The 18,438-nt window shown below is 39.8% G+C and overlaps 1 protein-coding gene across 1 annotated transcript in view; it reads left to right on the top strand.

Moving 5' to 3' along the window:
• The window catches only part of MAK (male germ cell associated kinase), a 97,761-nt gene extending 88,575 nt beyond the window's left edge, over window positions 1–9,186 (top strand). Inside the window, exons 13-14 of the mRNA XM_007951715.1 lie at window positions 4,120–4,239; window positions 9,032–9,186. Coding sequence (XP_007949906.1) covers window positions 4,120–4,239; window positions 9,032–9,186 — 275 coding nt within the window. The remainder of the gene's footprint in view (window positions 1–4,119; window positions 4,240–9,031) is intronic.
• Window positions 9,187–18,438: the final 9,252 nt, after the last annotated feature.

The raw sequence follows: 18,438 nt of genomic DNA, 5'->3' as shown, positions 1-18,438 counted from the left end.
CTTAGCCAAATGATTGGAAGAGATCCATAGTTGTACACATTCCAAAGAGAGATAATCCCACAGAATGTGGAAATTATTGAACAATATTATTAATGTCCCATCAAATAAAATCTTACTGAAGATAATTCAGAAAGGGTTGCAGCAATATATTGACAGAGAACTTCCAGAAATGCAAGCTGGATTAAGAAGAGTATGTGGAACAAGGGATATCATTGCTGATGTCAGATGGATTTTGGCTGAAAGCAAAGAATGCCAGAAAGATGTTTACTGTTTTATTAACTATGCAAAAGCATTTGATTGTGTGGATCATAACAAATTATGGATACTCTTGAGAAGAATGGGAATTCCAGAGCACTTAATTGTACTCATGAGGAACCTATAGATAGACTAGGAGGCTGTCATTTGAACTAATCAAGGGGATACTGCATGGTTTAAAATCAAGAACAGTGTGCCTCAGGGTTGTATCATTTCATCATGCTTACTCAATCTGTATGCTGAGCAAATAATCCAAGAAGCTGGATTATATGAAGAAGAGCATGGCATCAGCATTGGAGGAAGACTCATTAACAACCTGCAATACATAGATGACACAATTTTGCTTGCTGAAAGTGAAGATCATTTGAAATACTTACTGATGAAGATTGAAGACTATAGTCTGCAGTACGGATTATACCTCAATATAAAGAAAACAAAAATCCTCACAACTGGACCAATAAGCAGCATCACGATAAATTGAGAAAAGATTGAAGTTGTCAAAGACTTCATATTGCTTGGTTCTATAACAGATGCCAATGGAAGCAGCAGTCAGGACATCAGACACCTCATATTCTTATATGAAGAAGAACGTGGCATCAAGATGGGAGGAAGAATCATTAACAACCAATGATATGCTTATGACACAACTCTGCCTGCTGAATGTGAGGATGACTTGAAGCACTTACTGATGAAGATTATAGAATGCAGTCTACAGTATGGATTACATCTCAATATAAAGAAAAAAATCTTCACAACTGGACCTATAAGCAGCATCATGATAAATGGAGAAAAGATGGAAGTTGTCAAAGACTTCACATTGTTTGGTTCTACAATTGATGCCAGTGGAAGCAGCAGTCAGGACATCAGGCGACGTATAGCACTGAGGAAGTCGGCTGCAAAGGACCTCTTTCAAGTGTTTCAAGAAGATGGAGCAAAGATGTCTCCTTGAGGACTAAGGTGCGCCTGACACAAACCATGATATTTTCAATAGCTTCATATACATGTGAGAGCTGGACAATGAATAAGGAAGAGCGAAGAAGAGTTGATGCTTTTGAGTTGTGGTGCTGGCAAAGAATGCTGAAAGCACCATGGACTGCCAAAAGAACTAACAGATCTGTCCTGGAGGAAGTGCAGCCGGAATGCTCCTTGGAAGCAAGAATGGCCAGACTTAGTCGCATATACTTTGGTCATGTTGTCAGAAGGGACCGTTCTCTGGAGAAGGATATCATGTTTGGCAAAGTGGAGGGTCAACGAAAAAGGGGAAGGCCCTCAATGAGATGGACACAGTGACTCCAACGATGGGCTCAGGTTTTATAGTCAGGATCATGGGGCTGGCACAGGACCGGGCGGTGTTTCATTCTGCTGTATGTAAGGTTGCTATGAGTTGGAGACGACTCGGCGGCACCTAACAAGAACAACAAGAAGTCAGTTTCCCCATCTACAAAATGGAAGAAATAATACCTCCCTAGTCAGAATTGGGGAGCTCTGGTAGCTTAGTGCCTAAGGCACTTGACTGCTAACCAGAAGGCTGGATGGCGGTTCAAACCCACCAGCCACTCCTTGGAAAGAAGATGGGGCAATCTACTTCTGTAGTGATACAGCCTTGGAAACCCAAGGAGGGGTTGCTATGAGTCGGGTCTGACTCCACTGCACATAACAACAACAGTCAGAATTGAATCAGTGGCAATTGATAAGGTAACATTGTATCACCATACCTAGGATTTTCCCACACAGTAATCATGCAGTATTTGCTCTGTTGACATGGATGAGCACAAGAGAGGTGTTCTGAAGCTGCTAGAGAATGTGATTACTGCCTTGAACTTTCTTTCAAAAGATTTTTGAAGAAAAGGACTGATTCATGATTTAGAGTGAATAGCTGAGGTGAAAAAGGACACATTCGGCAGCTGTGCTGATGCAAAATTCAGTAATGTTAAAGACAGTAGAGGGAGATAACATGTATTTATAAGAAATCCTTTACTGCTGTTAGCAGCTGTAGTATCAGCATCCTTTAGGTTCTGATAAATATTAGTGTGGTTGGTTTGGCATTTGTTGATTCAAGAGCATCCACTCTGCATAGCACCGTGATAGACTCTAGGGATACAGAGCACAGCAGCCAGTGAGCAGAAAACACTGTCAGAGCAGCTCAGCAGTAGCTGCCAGATGAACTGTTTTTTTAAACCACCATGGAGATCAGAGCCCAGCTTCCCCTTTAATCTAATTAACAGCTCATCTCCTCTCCTGTATAACAAGGCTCCTTGAAAAAGAAGTTATGCTTATTCACCTAATTTACTTCCTCTTGTCACCTCTTGTTTGCTTCTCATTCCACTGAGTAGCTTCCACCAGGTCTTAACATTATCCTGATGACTACCTCCAATAAGCAGTACTCATCCCCTTCCCATCAGATCTCTCTCCTCACTTGGCATTCCTCCTTTCTTTACACTCTATATTCTCTTGAATCTTTATACCCTGCTCTTCCTAGCTTCTACCTCTCCATTTCCCCTCCTTCACAAGGGCATGTTCTTTGCTCACCTTTAAAGCTGGTGTTCCTTGGGGTTCTATTCTGGGTCTTTGAACATTCTGTGACTCCCTCCAAGTTGGCTTCTCCATGCCCTTAGCTCTGTGCTCACCCTATCTTGATAATTACAGATCCCCAGCCTGCCTAATAGATTCTACAATTTGAATATCCCACAGGCACTGGGCCTTTCCCCTTGCCTGACTTTGCCTCCTAGGCACTTTTTAAAGATAATATACCAGTCACTCAAGTAAGTGTCTTAATTTCCTATTGCTGCTGTAATAGAAATACCACAAGTGGGTTTACAGAATAGAAATTTATTTTCTCACAGTTCAGGAAGCTAGAAGTCTGAATTCAGAGTGTGGCTCTAGGGAGAGGTCCTTCTTTATCTATTTCAGCTTCCAGTAGTTGACAATCCCTACAGTTCCTGGGCTTGTGGATATGTCTGCCTCTGTTGTCATCAGACAGCATCTTTCTTCCATCTCTGTCTGCATGCGCATCTCTGTCTATGCTGATCTTTTTATAACTCAAAAGTGATTAGGTTTAGGACCACCCTGTATTAGTATGACTTCAACAACTGATTGAATTATGGAAAGTGATTACATTGCATTCAGTTACGTTGGATCCATGGGGATAGAGGTTAGGATTCCAAAACATATTTTAGGGGGACACAATTTAATCCATAATAGCAAGAAACTTAGAGGTTCTTGGTTCACCTTTCCTTTACCACTCCCATCCTGTACACCCATTCCTCTTATTTCCTCCATCGCAGTGACCTTCTGACTGGTCTCCTGACTTTAGATTTCCTTCCAACTCATCCCCAAGCTGCTCTCTGATTAATCATTCAATAGTGATTATGATGATAATGACAGCTGACACTTATTAATTACCAGAGTCTATGCTATGTGCTTTGCATGTATGTATATTTCATTCAGTCCCTACAACAATCCTATGAGAATAGATGCACTTACTGTTATAATTTTACAAAATGAAGAAAGGCACAGAGAGGGCTTCAGGAGAGTGGACTTCTTGGTAGGAAATAGACCCTCATGTTAAGAATGGGAGTCATAACAGTGTCCGATGTGTTCAGGGTTGAATTTGGCCTTGGGCTCAGAGTCTAACTGGATCACTTACTCACTAAGGCCTTAGGCAAGTTACTTAACATCTGAGAGCCATATGATATGAATAATATGCATAAGAGGGTTGTTATATGGACTGAGTAAGAATATCTGTAAAAAGCATAGTCCAGTGCCTGGAATATAGTAGATGCTCAGGAAAAAATAGTATTTAGAAGTTGTAGGTACTGTATAATACCCATCTTCTGATTATGAAACTTTATGATACATCACTAGGAAATCTTGGAAGTTATGCTCCTTACAATCAGTCAGGATATATTCCTTCTTTTCTCAAAAAAGAAGTTGGGTCAGCCGGCCAAAGAATCCATTTAGCACCTCTTGGTGCAGCAGCTTCAGGTAAGAACAACTTTAGATACAGTTTTTGAGATTTCTGATTAGAAAGGAGCTATTTCCTTTTTTTTTTTTTAAGTTCACACAATTGCTTTTCCCAAGTGAAGACTTTGAAATTAATCTCACTTCGTTAGTACAGTTCTAATTGTTTTTGGCAAAATGCCCATTTTTCTTCCAAAGTTATGGTGTGAGAGTGTAATGTAAGAAGAGTAGCCCCTTTTAGTAAACTAAAAGCTTCCTCTCTGCCAGCCACTGTGTAAAGGGCTCCACAGGGATTATTCCATTTAATCCTCACAACAGTCTGGTGAGGCAGATGTCTCTTTTACAGAGAAGAAGATTGATGTTAAGTATTACTTAACGATGCCCTGGTGACACAATGGTTAAGCACTTGACTGTTAACCATAGGGTTAGTGGTTTAAACCTGCTCAGCAGCACTGTGAGACAAAGACCTGGCAATCTGCTCCTGTAAAGATAATAGCCACAACAACCCAGTGGGGCAGTTTGGATCTGTGACATGGGATCACTATGAGTTGGATTCAACTCAGTGGCACCTAACAACAACAACAATTTACTTAAGGTCATGCAGCTGGTAAATGGCAGAGTGGGGATAGAAACTTGGTTTGGCCAATTCCCGAGAGTATTGTACTACCTAGAGAGATGATGCATTTTCACAACTTTCTGCCCAGCACTTGGCCCAGAGTGAAAGCTTAGTAAATTTTGATACTCCACTTATTTATAAATTTACATGTGGCTTTTCTACAATTCCAATTTAAAGCATGGAAATAAGCTGTGGCAGAACTTTCACACCATGGCTTTTACTTTGCACATTAGATGGTGAAAGGGTTTATTCTTCCACCCTCCAATATTATTACTAGTTTAGACAGGCTGCTCACCAGTGACATGGCAAATGATGGCCACGTTCAAGGCTGTGCTCTTGACATTGAAGGTGATGATTTTCTGCTTGAGCTGACTGTATTTGACTAGGAGCATTCCTTAAAGGCTCATGGGAGCTCTGGTAGCATAGTGGCTAAGGCACTTGACTGCTAACCAGAAGGCTGGCGGTTCAAACCCACCAGCCACTCCTTGGAAGGAAGATGGGGCAATCTATTTCCGTAGTGATACTGCCTCGGAAACCCAAGGAGGGGTCGCTATGAGTCGGGTCCGACTCGATGGCACACAACAACAACAACAACATTCCTTAAATCACTTTAATCTCACAGATATTCTTAGTAAAGTGCCTAAAGTAAGCATTAAGGCAGATAATCAGAAGTTCAGTAAGATCCTTCAAAACATTTACTCTGAAAGTACTCTCACAGCCAATCCTAATCAGGATCTTATATTAAAACCCCTGGTTAGAATTGCCAGTCATTAAAGTTCACCCAGGAAGCTCCGGTAGCGTAGTGCCTAAGGCACTTAACTACTAACCAGAAGGCTGGCGGTTCAAACCCACCAGCCACTCCTCGGAAGGAAGGTTGGGCAATCTACTTCCATAGTGATACTGCTTCAGAAACTCAAGGAGGGGTCACTATGAGTCAGGTCCGATTTGACGGCACATAACAACAACAACAAAATTCACCCAGTTGGAGATAAAAATGTAACCAGACACTGGAATTCTGTAATGCTGTTATCTCTTACACAGCAAGCAGCACCAGCTGCTGTCAAGTCAGCTCTGACTCTTGGCAACCCCATGTGTGTCAGAGTAAAACTGTGCTCCAGAGGGTTTTGGGGGCTGATTTTTCAGAAGTAGATCTCCAGGCCTTTCTTCCAAGGTACCTCTGGATGGACTCAAACCTCCAACTTTTGGTCAACAGCTGAACATATTTACTGCGTGTACCACACAAAGATTCACCACAGTATGACTGCTTGAATTAACAGTACTTGGTTACCCCAGGAAAAGAATTGCTGCATTATCTCTCTGCCAAAACCAAACATATTAAACATTTTATATACAGCAATGATTGTTATAAAGCCTCAGATGTTTTAAGCCAAGCTTACAATGAGCCATTCGCTGTGACTTACTAGCAGTGTTTAATGTAAAAGCAGAAAATCATAAGGTTTCAAGTTATTTTATCTGGGTACCTGCTCTTACAAATTGAGAATAGCTACTTTAAAAAGTATTTCTGTAAGATGTTGAAGGCTCATATGCATTAATTATTCTGTCAGAATATTCTGTGCATATTCCCGTTTTCATTTTTTTGACTACATGCTTTCTCGTGATATGTCATCTCTTCATTACTCTGCTATTCAGCTTTTTCTACAGATGGTGGTAGAGGAAAGGTAAAAAAAAAAAAAGAAGTAAATATTAATCACTCTCAAGTGGTAAATGCAAATCCTTAGGAATACTGTTCTGTAAGAGATGGGCCTTCCAGTCCTCCCACTTGTGTGACAGTTTCCCACAAGAAAATAAAACCAGGTCATTATCATATTTACTCAACTATTTTTCCCTTGCACAGTCTCCCTCTCTGTTCTTTTTCCTTACCCTCTTCTTTTGGGAAGCAAAGTTAAATTATTTTTGTCTTTTTCCCTCCCTATACGGTGTCTCATCCCAAACTTCCTAATACCTCCTTATCCTCTGCTTTCAAAATAACTTAGAGGTGGGACCCCTTCAGACATAACCGCCCTTCAGAAGCATGGGGCCTGTTCTAAGTATTCCCCATACTTTAATTCCTTCAGTTCTCCCAAGGATTCTGTTCTATAAGGCTATTGTGATCTCCATGTTATAGAGGTTATATATCTTGCTAAGTGTCTTGGTGGCACTGATTAAATCTGTAACTAGAGGCAAACTCCTTTTCTTTGGTAAACATTTTGTGTAAGCTGTTAAATGCCCCTGATGGGACAAAGGCAGTTTTTAGAACAGAGGTCCAGCCAGAACAGAGGTGCCAGTCTGGCTGCACTGCACTTCGCAGTGGTATGGGGCATGAGATGGTCAGATTTGGTTGGATTGAAGACCAAGGCCTTGTTGGCCCAGCCACAAGATCTGGTCTTCTTTGCTAGCTATTAGGTTCTTCACCAAGAGGGTTTGAGTCCTAAAATCACATTCTTGCTGGGAAAGGATCCTAAATGTTAACACTACCACCTTCTACTTCCGTAGTGATACTGCCTCGGAAACCCAAGGAGGGGTCGCTATGAGTCGGGGCCGACTCGACGGCAAACAACAACAACAACCACCTTCTAAGCTCTTGGCAAAGTGATTCCCTTTTAAGAAGTTTTTGAAAATACTGGCCTCGACAGTGCCCTTTAAATGCATTTAGGACTCAACCTAGGCTACCTGGAGAAAGCTTCTATTACTCCCCAGGTCCCTCGCTTCTCCATGCCAGTAGCCTCTTGCATTAGCTTAGTCCCTCTCCCTTTCCCCGTCTGAGTCTCAGGGCCCATTGCCTCTTTCTCCCCACCCCCTCCACCCCTACTCCCTGCACACACTCTCCTATGCCCAGGGTCCCTGGACCTGATGTGTAAGCTGGCTAATTTAACAGACTGATAATGCTTGTTTGTATTCCAATGAGCTATGACTAAGGGGCTGTTCCTGGAAAATGTAGTGCATTTTATGGACCCTTCTAGACGTAGCTTCCCTGCCTTTGTTGTGTAGCTTTTTAGTGGCTTTAACTTTGAGGATATCAAGCCCAAGAAGAGTGGGATGTAATAATCTGTTGAATCACTTTGCCATGACCAAATCACAGAGCACTAGAGCATTAGACAGTGACAGCCTGTGGCTCCTACTACTGCCCTAGCACGGTTCCTCCTTAATCTTTGTTGGCTTTAAATTAAGGTTAGCAATACATCAGGACCCACATGCCCTCATAATTTCCTCCTGTACTCCCACTGTTGCAGTAAAAGTATAAGAAGGAAACAAATGGGAAACTATGCAAAGAAATATGGTATAGTCAGGGTTAAATATACAAGACTGACATTTAGAGTTTAATCCAAGAATGATGGAAACTACACAGTGTGAAAAGATATTTACATCCCAAGTGGAAAGATCAAGTATCCCTCCTCAGACAGAATGCCTATGATATCTAGTTCTCAATGTGAATTGAAGAAGGGGGTGAGGGAGGGACTATAGAAGACATTCAGCTTCTCTGTAAAATGATTTACTATTTTGTCATTTGAGATGTTTAAACAATTTTAACTTATAAATTGTTCAAATAAAAACAAATGGTTAGCAAATTTTAAAAATTCAACAAAATTTTAGTTAGCTAAATGGATGAATAAAACAATTTTGTGGTGAAAGATTTGTGATCCTAGGAATGTACATCTTTGTGTTTAAAGGGTTTTTTTTTCATACATAATTTTCCCAATAAGAATTTAAGTTTCTTGACTAAGTCTTCATTTTTAAAAAAAAAGAATCTATCATAGAACCTCACTTTGTAGCACCTTGAAGCCAGAACTTTATGAGATTCACAATTACAAATAGATTTTCTGTAGTGCTACTGTGAATTTTGAATACCATTTAGATTTCACCCTGGTGTGATTTCAGGAGTTCATTGTGGGTGTTGCCCACTGAATCTGAGCCAAGGGCTTCTCCTTGGTCATTGGTTGTATTTTATCTCTAAGTGGTTTTAAGTGAACTCAGATCAGAAAGGTCAGCAATCAGACCTATAAACCAGATGTGTTGATTCTTAACCTACTGAAAATTCTAATTGGTGTCAACATAATAAAAATAAAAAACCCTCAAAGGCCAGGGTTAATCTTTTTAACATAAATTCAAAATATCCCCCACAAAATGACAGGATTAATTACTTAATTTTGAATTTGATCATCAAATGAACAAAATTCTAATTCCTGATTTGGTTTCTTTCAGAATATACTTGGAACACGAAAACTGGTCGGGGGCAGTTTTCAGGACCTACCTATAATCCTACGGCAAAAAATCTAAACTTTGTGACCCGTGCGCAACCAGTCCACTCTGTGCATGGAAGGACAGATTGGATGGCCAAGTACGGAGGCCATCGGTAGGAGGGCTCTAGTGTGGAGCCCAAAGCATTGCCCCACAGTGTATACAAGGCACTAACCCTGGGAAATGTTTACAGATGTCTATTTCTACTGAGCTCTGGAAGAAATATGCCACAGTGGGTACTTTAAAGAGCAAAAATCATCTCCTATTTTCTTTCTTATCTAGCATTGAAATGCATTTTCTTAGCATCATTGCCCACATGCTGATATATGGGTAGGACTTTATAAAGTATTGAATAAACTATTTGCCAAAGTATCAAGTATTTGATCTACAAATTAATAGATAGTAAAGATAAGCTTTTAAAAAAATGCTTCCAGAAACTAAGTGTTCAGAGTGTTTTAGTGTTCATTTGTTGTATATTTGCCTGAGTTACTTTATATTTCATTGTTTTGCAGTAATTGGCCTCCAAAGTTTTGTTTTGTCTTTTTTTTTTTTTTTTTTCCCATAGCAACTAGGTAGACCTCTGTGGGCTGTCAGTTTTGATTCCTGTTTGGCTAAGCCTCTACCACTTTGGCAATGGCAGAAAGATTTTAATTTCTCGTTTGTGTTTCTACTTTGATTCATGAAAGCAAAGGTCATTCCAATCTTGAGCAAGATGTCTTTTTTAGAAATAAACTTTTCTTTAGCACAGAGAATATCCAAATTATGCCATCTGATTTTAGTGAAGAAAGAGTCTATTGCATGACTTGGACCAATACAACTATTAACTCCTGGTGACTATAAAATCCAGTGGCTTGATGACTTCATAATTAACCAAGGAAAGCTTCTCTCATCTTCATGTCATTAAGAAAGTTCTCGAAACTGTGTAAGACGTTTGCTCATCAGACTTTCAAAATACTTCTGTGTTCCTATCACATACAAAGATGAAGTGTGTGAGCTGGTCCCCAAAACAAACTCTTGCTGCTGCAGATCACTGACTCTGCCCTGACCTTGACATTAGCTCTGAAGAGATGTGTTCAGTTGCAATAGCAGTGATTTCACTTAGAACATTTTTTTCCCCTTAGTTTTATTTCCAGATTAGTATTTAAAATAGACATTTTGAATTTAGGACTACTTTTAAACCTGCCATTTTATGGACTGGACATTAATACTGTATATTCTTTTTAAAGAAGAATAATGTTATCAACTGCTGATATTTTTATGTATTCTATGATATTGTATGACTTTGTAACAAATGTTAATGGAGTGGGTGTCATCTTGTGAGCATTATCCAAAGGCACATTATTAAGTAATAATAACATGGTATTTTTGTTACAGAAGTTTCTACTCACCTTGTTGAAAAATGTTAAAATCTAAAGAGTAATTTATTCTGATGGTAATGTGCCACATACTTACTCTTTATGTATATGTGTATTTGTACAGTTTTGATGTTTCAAAGCTGAGATATTCTTTAGTGTTGCTGAGAAATTGAATAGATATTAAAATAAATATGATTCACTAGTGTGTTTTCTTTACATTTTAAACTTTATATTTATACTCTGAGGGCCTATCATTGAGGATAAGATGTCTTTGGACAAATCTTACAAATGGCTGTTTGTCTCAGATCTGTAATAATTTATGCTAACCTAGAAGTGAAGAGTCCCTGTGTTATTTACTTTGCTATAGTAAACTTACCTGGGCAGACTGAAGGCTAGGAAATGTTTTCCACAGAGCAAGCAGTATCTTGGTATCCAGCAATACTTTTTTTTGAATTTTTATAAAGAATTTTAAGAAGATAGGAAACTTTAATTAAAGGAAATTACGTTGCTTTTTATAAATTACTACAATCTAAATGATTAGATTACATGAAAATGACATATACGAGACTTTCAATGAAGATATGAAACTAAGTCACTAATAATACAACCAATTTAATTTGTGATAGGGAAAGTATATTTGATCTAAGTTGACATTATTTTATGCTGGGTGTTTTAAAAATCTCTTTTATTTTGCTTTGAAGGAGCTCTGGTAGCACACAGTGCCTAAGGCACTTGACTGCTAACCAGAAGGCTGGTGATTCAAACCCACCATCCACTCCTCGGAAGGAAGGTTGGGCAATCTACTTCCGTACTGATACCGCCCCTTGGAAACCCAAGGAGGGGTCACTATGAGTCAGGTCCAACTCGACGGCACATAACAACAACAACAACACAAGAAATAACTATAAAATGGCCAGAGCATTTATCCACATCTAATTAATCAGTCAGTTCTATACTTAAGTGTCTCTGAGAGGTACCCTTTCCTCTGTTTTCACTACCACTATCTTTGTTTTGGTTACTTCATGCTGCTCTAATAGAAAATACCACAAATAGGTGACTTTAAACAGTAGTTTATTCTTTTGCAGTTTTGGAGGCTAGGAGTCTGAGTTCAAAGTGCCAGGCTCTAGGGGCTGGGTGAAAGCCCCTCAACCTTGGGCTTCAGCTTTGCCTCTTACTCCCAGCCCACTGAAGCTGGAGGCTTTTTTCACTCAGGCAGCTGCTGGCTGCTGAGGCTATCAAACCCAAGGTCAACAAGTAAAAAGGCACAGTCCCAATATTACCAAACCATACAGCAGGCCATTGATCCAAGTCCATTAAGAGTCCCAAGATTGGCACATAAATATGGCAGGCTGCTGGATGACAACTTGGCTACATGCAGGATTCAAGTATGCCAAAAGCTTGAGACTTTCCTCAAAGCTGCTTCTTACATACTGGAAGCAGACCACATCGCAAAGGGAGCTCCTCAGCTGGCCCAGTAGATTCCACCATGGAATTGATTACCGATCTCACCATGGGGAATAACCACATCAGTTTCCCGGCCACTCAAAACCAGGCCTAGCCAAGTTGACACAAAACCTTAACTACCACAGTCTTCATATAGGTCATCATTACCCCTCACCTAGACTGTACAATGGCCTTCTGCCTAAAAGCCCTGACTCTGGTCTCATTCTCTACAAACGCGGCTTCTACACCACAGAATTACTTTTCTTAAAATGATATTGCCCTTGGAGAGATCAATCATGGGAGAATGGAAGGACTGTGTATGCACAGGGACATAGCTCAGGGGGCAGGAGTGCATGGGACGGAAGGACACAGGGAAGAGTTAACAACGGGGAGGAAGTGAGAGGGGAGCTGTTGCACTTTGGGAAATTGTAGTCAATGTCATAAGACAAAGTGAGTGTGAGCTGCTGTATGGCAAGTGAATTTGCTGTGTAAACTTTCACATAAATCATGATAAAAATTGGAAAAAAAAAAAAAAAAAGACAGCAATATAAATAAATAAATAAATGATATTGCTCCCCCAATTTAAGAAGTATGGTTGAACATAGGGATTTATCTCTCCTCTTCTTCCAAATTTCAGTGAAATTAGAGAAGAATGCATGAATAAGAAAAGATCCATCACATGACTGGAAAGCTAGGAGAAGCCATCACTAAGTGAAAACAAGTAACAGTGTTCTTTAGGATATGAAGCATATGGGCCCAGAGTGGTGTTGAAACCTAACAGTGATGTGGACCCAGCAGTACCATATAGATCAAAGAGATAGGACCTCCCAAACGTGATTCTCTATTCCCAGCAACAGAGACAGGACAGGGAAGGGCATAGATATGCACTCTGGGCTAATGTGAAGGGCTACAGAATCAATGTGCCAATTCACCAGCCATGGACCCTGAAGAAAGCCACAGATGGGAGGCCTGCCATGGGAGGCTCCTAGAGGGTGTGTCAGATCTCATCCGAAAGGGGGTGAAAAGCCCCCTTCTACCTGCCATACACATCTTGAGTGATTGTCACTGCCAAGACCCCTGTGATTGGTATCTGTATTCACTTTTGGTGAACAGAGATTTCTTTACTTTTCTTTTACTTACCATTGCAGATTCTTATCTACAAATAGAATATTAATACTTTTTTAAAAAAAACAGTCATTTGAACACAGTGACAATGAGGAAGAGGAAGACATAAAGAGGTGTATGGGTGTATGTTGTCTATATGTACAGACAACAAAGATGAATCTTTTTGTCCATACAGTACTGCGTTGTCAGTGAAGGCTAACATGGGTATATGGGTGGATAGATGGGTGGACAGGCTGAACTATTAGGTATGTCAGTGAGACAAGAGTGTGCCCAAGACCATGTATAGGGTTGGCAGACAATGTTTCTACAAGTGTATTTGTATGCTCTGTAAGAATTCTCAGGTATATAGTAGAGATGACAAGGGACAAGGTTGTGGTCACTTCTTGGCTACAGCCAGCTACCCAGAGGGAGCGAGTAGTTGGACATGTGGGCTCGGCGCTATAGTTGCAGGGGATATCAAGCTCAATTGTGTATTCCCTCCATCTTCTTTTGATGTTTCCTACATCATTCAATATTTTGCCCATAAAATCTTTCAATATCTCAACTTGAGGCTTAAATTTTTTTTTTCAGTTCTCTCAGCTTGAGAAATACTGACTGTGTTCTTCCCTTTTGGTTTTCTAACTCCAGGTCTTTGCACATTTCATTATAATAATTGGCTTTGTCTTCTTGTGCTACTCATTGAAATTTTCTGTTCAGCTCTTTTAGCTTATCATTTCTTCCATTTCCTTTAGCTATTCTCTGTTCACAGGCAAGTTTCAGAGTCTCTTCTGACATTCATTTTGGTCTCCTCTTCCTTTCCTGTCTTTTTAATGACCTCTTGCTTTCTTCATGTTTGATGTTCTTGATGTCATCCCACAATTTCTCTGGTTTTCTGTCACTGGTGTTCAGTGCATTAAATCTATTCTTTAAATGGTCTCTAAATTCAGGAGGGATATAATCAAGATAATATTTTGGCTCCTGTGTACTTTTAAAAATTGTCTTCAACTTGAACTTGAACTTGCATATGAGCAACTGATGGTCTGTTCCACAATCACCTCCTTGGCCTTGTTTTGGCTGAAGAACTGAGCTTTCCCATTGTCTCTTGCAATAGATGTAGTCTATCTGATTCCTGTGGACTCTACATGGTGATGTCCACGTGTATAGCCACTGTGTGTGTTGCTGAAAAAAGGTATTTGGAATGAATAAGTCATTGGTCTTGCAAAATCTTATCATGCATTGTCCAGCATTATTTCTATCACCAAGGCCATATTTTCTAACTACTGGTGATTTTTCTTTGTTTCCAACTTTTGCATTCCAATACCAGTGATAATCAACACATCCTGATTTCATGTTCAGTCAATTTCAGACTGCAAAAGTTGGTACAAATCTTCAATTTCTTCATCTTTGGCTTTGGTGGTTGATGTGTAAATTTGAAAAATAATAGTATTAACTGGTCTTCCTTGTAGGCATATATTATCCTATCACTGACAGCATTGTACTTCAGGACAGAGCTTGAAACATTCTTTGTGATGATGAATGCCATGCCTTTCTTTTTCAATTTGTCATTCCTGGAATGGTTGATCATGTGGTTGTCTGATTCATAATGGCCAAAGCCAGTCCATTTCAGCTCACTAATGCCTAGGATATCGATCTTTATGCATTTCACTTCATTTTTGACAACTTCCAACTTTCCTGGATTTATACTTCATACATTCCATGTTCTGATTATTAATGGATATTTCCAGCTGTTTCTTCTCATTTTGAGTCATGCCACATGAGCAATTGGAGGTCCCGAAAGCTTTACTCCATCCATGTCATTAAAGTTGGCTCTACTCTGAGGAGGCAGCTCTTTCCCAGTCATATTTTGAGTGCTTTCTGACCTGAGGGGCTCTTCTTCTGGCACTATATCAGACAATGTTTCAGGGCTTGTGTTAGGCTGGGTTCTCTAGAGAAGCAAAACCAGTAAAGCTTATATATACATATAGAGAAAGAGAAATTTATCTTAGGAAAATGGCTCACACACTTATAGAAGCTGGCAAGCCCTAAGTTCTTGGATCAAACGTCAAGCTGGAGGCTCTTCCCGACTCATGCAGCTGCAGGGGCTGATGAGCTCAAGGTTGGCAGGCAGTATACCGGCTGTTGGCTCCAACGAATGACAAATCCAAGATCTCTAGGCCGAATGGTGGATTGTTCACTCATGGACAGCTATAGGCAGCATAACAGAATCTCAATCCACAGAAGAGTGTCTCTTTTCCCAGGATGTCCATAAGTATATTGGAAGCAGGCCACATCCCTAGGGAAACTCCTTTTCAATGGATTGGCTGCTCAAAACATATACATCCAATCCCATCATGGGAATAACCCACATCACAACTGCTTAAACTACACAGAATTGTGGTCCAGCCAACTTGACACACAGCTCCAACTATCACAGGGCTATTCATAAAGTGTTCCAGTAATATATCAGACAATATTTCACTGCTATTCATAAGGTTTTCATTGGCCAAATCTTTGAGAAGTGGATGGCCTCTTCCTTCTTCTGAGTCTGTCTTACTTAGTCTGGAAGCTCCGCTGAAACCTGTCTGCCATGAGTGACCCTGCTGGCATATGCAACACTGGTGGCATAGCCTCCAGCCTCATAGCCAACTGCAAGCCATCACAGGATGACAAACTGACAGACAAGTTCGTCTTCCTTAGTTGTTCCAAACTGCTGTGCTCAATTCCTGGCCTCCCTTAAAGCTACTCTAAACCTCATGCTGAGCTCTCCACTTTCTGGGCCTCCCTTATAGCCTGCCTCCAAAACACCCCACACCTGGCTCTCCATCCTCCAGGCCTCCTTTAGAGTGTGCCTCCAAGCACCCCATGCCCAGCTCACCACCTTCCACCATCCGGGCCTCCCTTAAGAGGCTGCCTGCAAGCACCCCCATGCCTGGCTCATCACCTTCTGTCTTCCACCTTCTGGGCTGCCCTTAAGAGAAGACAAATAGGTCCATGAAAGAAACTAGAAAACAGAGTAAGTCCCAAATAAAAGTACCATTTCAAAACAATGTTGGGATAATGGCCATTTTTAAATATTCTTTCAGACCCCTAATTTGCCCATCATACAAAAATAAATTCTAAAGTATTAAAAACAGAAACCTAAAATAATTTTGAGAGAAAATAAAATTTTGTTTTATAAATCTTGAAATGTGAAATGCTTTCCTAAACAAGGCACAAAATCTCAAAGCTATAAAGAAAAAATGTGGTAAATTTGATCCCATAAAAAATTTTAATTTCTGCATGACAAAATGTCATAAACAAAATCAAAAGACAAATAATTAACCAAAAAAATAACCAAACTCACTGCCATCAAGTCGATTCTGACTCATAGTGACTCCTTTTGGGTTTCCAAGGCGGTAAAACTTTACGGAAGTAGATTGCCCAGTCTTCCTTCTGCAAAGTGGCTGGTGGGTTTGAACCTCCAACCTTTTGGTTAGCTGTCAAACTTCTTAGACACTATGCCACCAGAGGTCCTTAATAAATAATAAACCAGAAGTAAATATTTGCAATATATGTAACATCAAATAGTACTTTTTTTTTTATTTCCCCAAAAGAAAAAGCCAGCTTTCTACTGCTTATTATTATTTTTAAAATTGTGATTTGGGAGAAAGTTTACAGAGCAAATTGGTTTTCCATTCAACACTTCTTACACATTTTGCTTCATGACATTGACTGCAATCCCCACAATGATGTAATCCCTGTGTTTATACCCTTTCCATTTGTCCTTCTTTCCTATCTCTTCCTGCCTTCTGAATTTTATCCCTGGGCAAACGTTGCTCTTTTGATCTCTGGTTGATCTAAGGAATGGTACTTCCCTAGTGATATTGTTCACCTCATAGGCTTGTCTATTGTTGAGCCATAACTTACTATTTAAAGAGGCCCCAAAACCTGTAAGAAAAAACAAAATAATTTAAAAAAATATATTTTTGGTTTAGATCAGGCATTGCAAACCATGGATGATTGACCAAAGCCAGCCTACTGGCTCTTTTTGTACAGCTGATGAGCTAAAAATGCTTTTAATATTTTTAATTAGTTAAAGCAAAATCAGAATTAGGTTACTATTTTCTGACACGTAAAAATATGAACTTCAGATTTCAAGGTCCGTAAACAGAGGTGTCAGAACACAGCAGCATAATCTTTACATATTATCTATGGCTACTTTCACTGAATAAGGGCAGAGTTGAGACAGTGTGGCCCACACAGCCTGAAATACTTACTATCTGGCCCTTTACAGAAAACGTTTACAGACCAGTTGGATTTGTCAAAGATTGAAAGGCTGATAATATACAATGTTAGCAAAGATGGGGCAACAAAATCTCTCAGCCATTATTGGTGGGATTGTAAATGGGTGCAGCCAAAATTTAAATGCTGATATGCTTTGACTCAGTTTTTAGGAATGTAACCTAGGAATAATTTACACGTCCTGGGATTTAGATGGAGATGTTCCCTGGTGCAAAATAGCAATGAACCACCTACATTCCTTAAATTGAGTTGACTACTCCTTTCACTATGCCTCCACTGTAAACAAGTGCTTCCAGGTAATGAAATCCCTCTGCCTCTTGTTTATGGGCAGCCTTAGAACTTTCTAAGATGATCACTGGGAACTAAATAATCACCGACACAGGGTTCGCCTCTGGACCTAAGGTAATTCTCCCCTTCAGGGAACCTTGTCATCAAGGGTCTGATGCTAGCTAGGATTGCTGATCATAACTGATGTAAAACCAAGGCTACCATCTTGGTTCAAAATCATATCTATGGAAGCTTGGGAGGATGGTAGCCTTAGATAGTCTGCGCTATTTCAGTGGCCCGTATCATGGTAAGTGCCCTGGTTTGTCAGCAGCTACACAGCGGTGTATATGTGTGTATATTGGTTTGGAAAGAGAAGAAAGAAAATACTGATGAATTATTAAATCCTTACATTTAACCATATTTTAAGTAGCTATTTCCATGTTTGCCCAAGAGCTAGCTTATAACAAAAATGTTTCTGAGGAATGAATATAGAATGAACATTGCTTTCCTATTTAGAACACTCTGGATTCATACATCTGGTCTTATAATTCATGATTCAAATGTTTAAGGAGCAACATGGCATAACTAATTATACTATAAATTAAAAGACTTCCCCTTATGTAGTAGCAACTTAGTCATCTTCTACTGATATTTATCTGTCTGGTCCTCACATAGTAGCGGTGTTTGTGGAAATAAGATGAAGGCCAGCTCTCTAAACAAGATACATAGACAGCTCTTCATTGCTCAGTCATCATCCAGGCCATCAGTGGATGTTCTGAGCATTGTACCTCTAACTACAACCAGTTCTTTTTTTTTTTTTTTTAATTAGGATTTGGGTGAAGATTTAGAGAGTAAATTCACTTTTCATACAGCAGTTCACATATACTTTGTCTCATGTCATTGACCAAAATTTACAATGCA

Source organism: Orycteropus afer, unplaced genomic scaffold (genome assembly GCF_000298275.1).
Source record: "Orycteropus afer afer isolate SDZICR_OR568_19922 unplaced genomic scaffold, OryAfe1.0 scaffold00012, whole genome shotgun sequence".
In the NCBI taxonomy this organism is placed as follows: domain Eukaryota; kingdom Metazoa; phylum Chordata; class Mammalia; order Tubulidentata; family Orycteropodidae; genus Orycteropus; species Orycteropus afer.
Note: the sequence above shows the minus strand (reverse complement) of the source record. Positions and strands in the feature narration are given on the sequence as shown.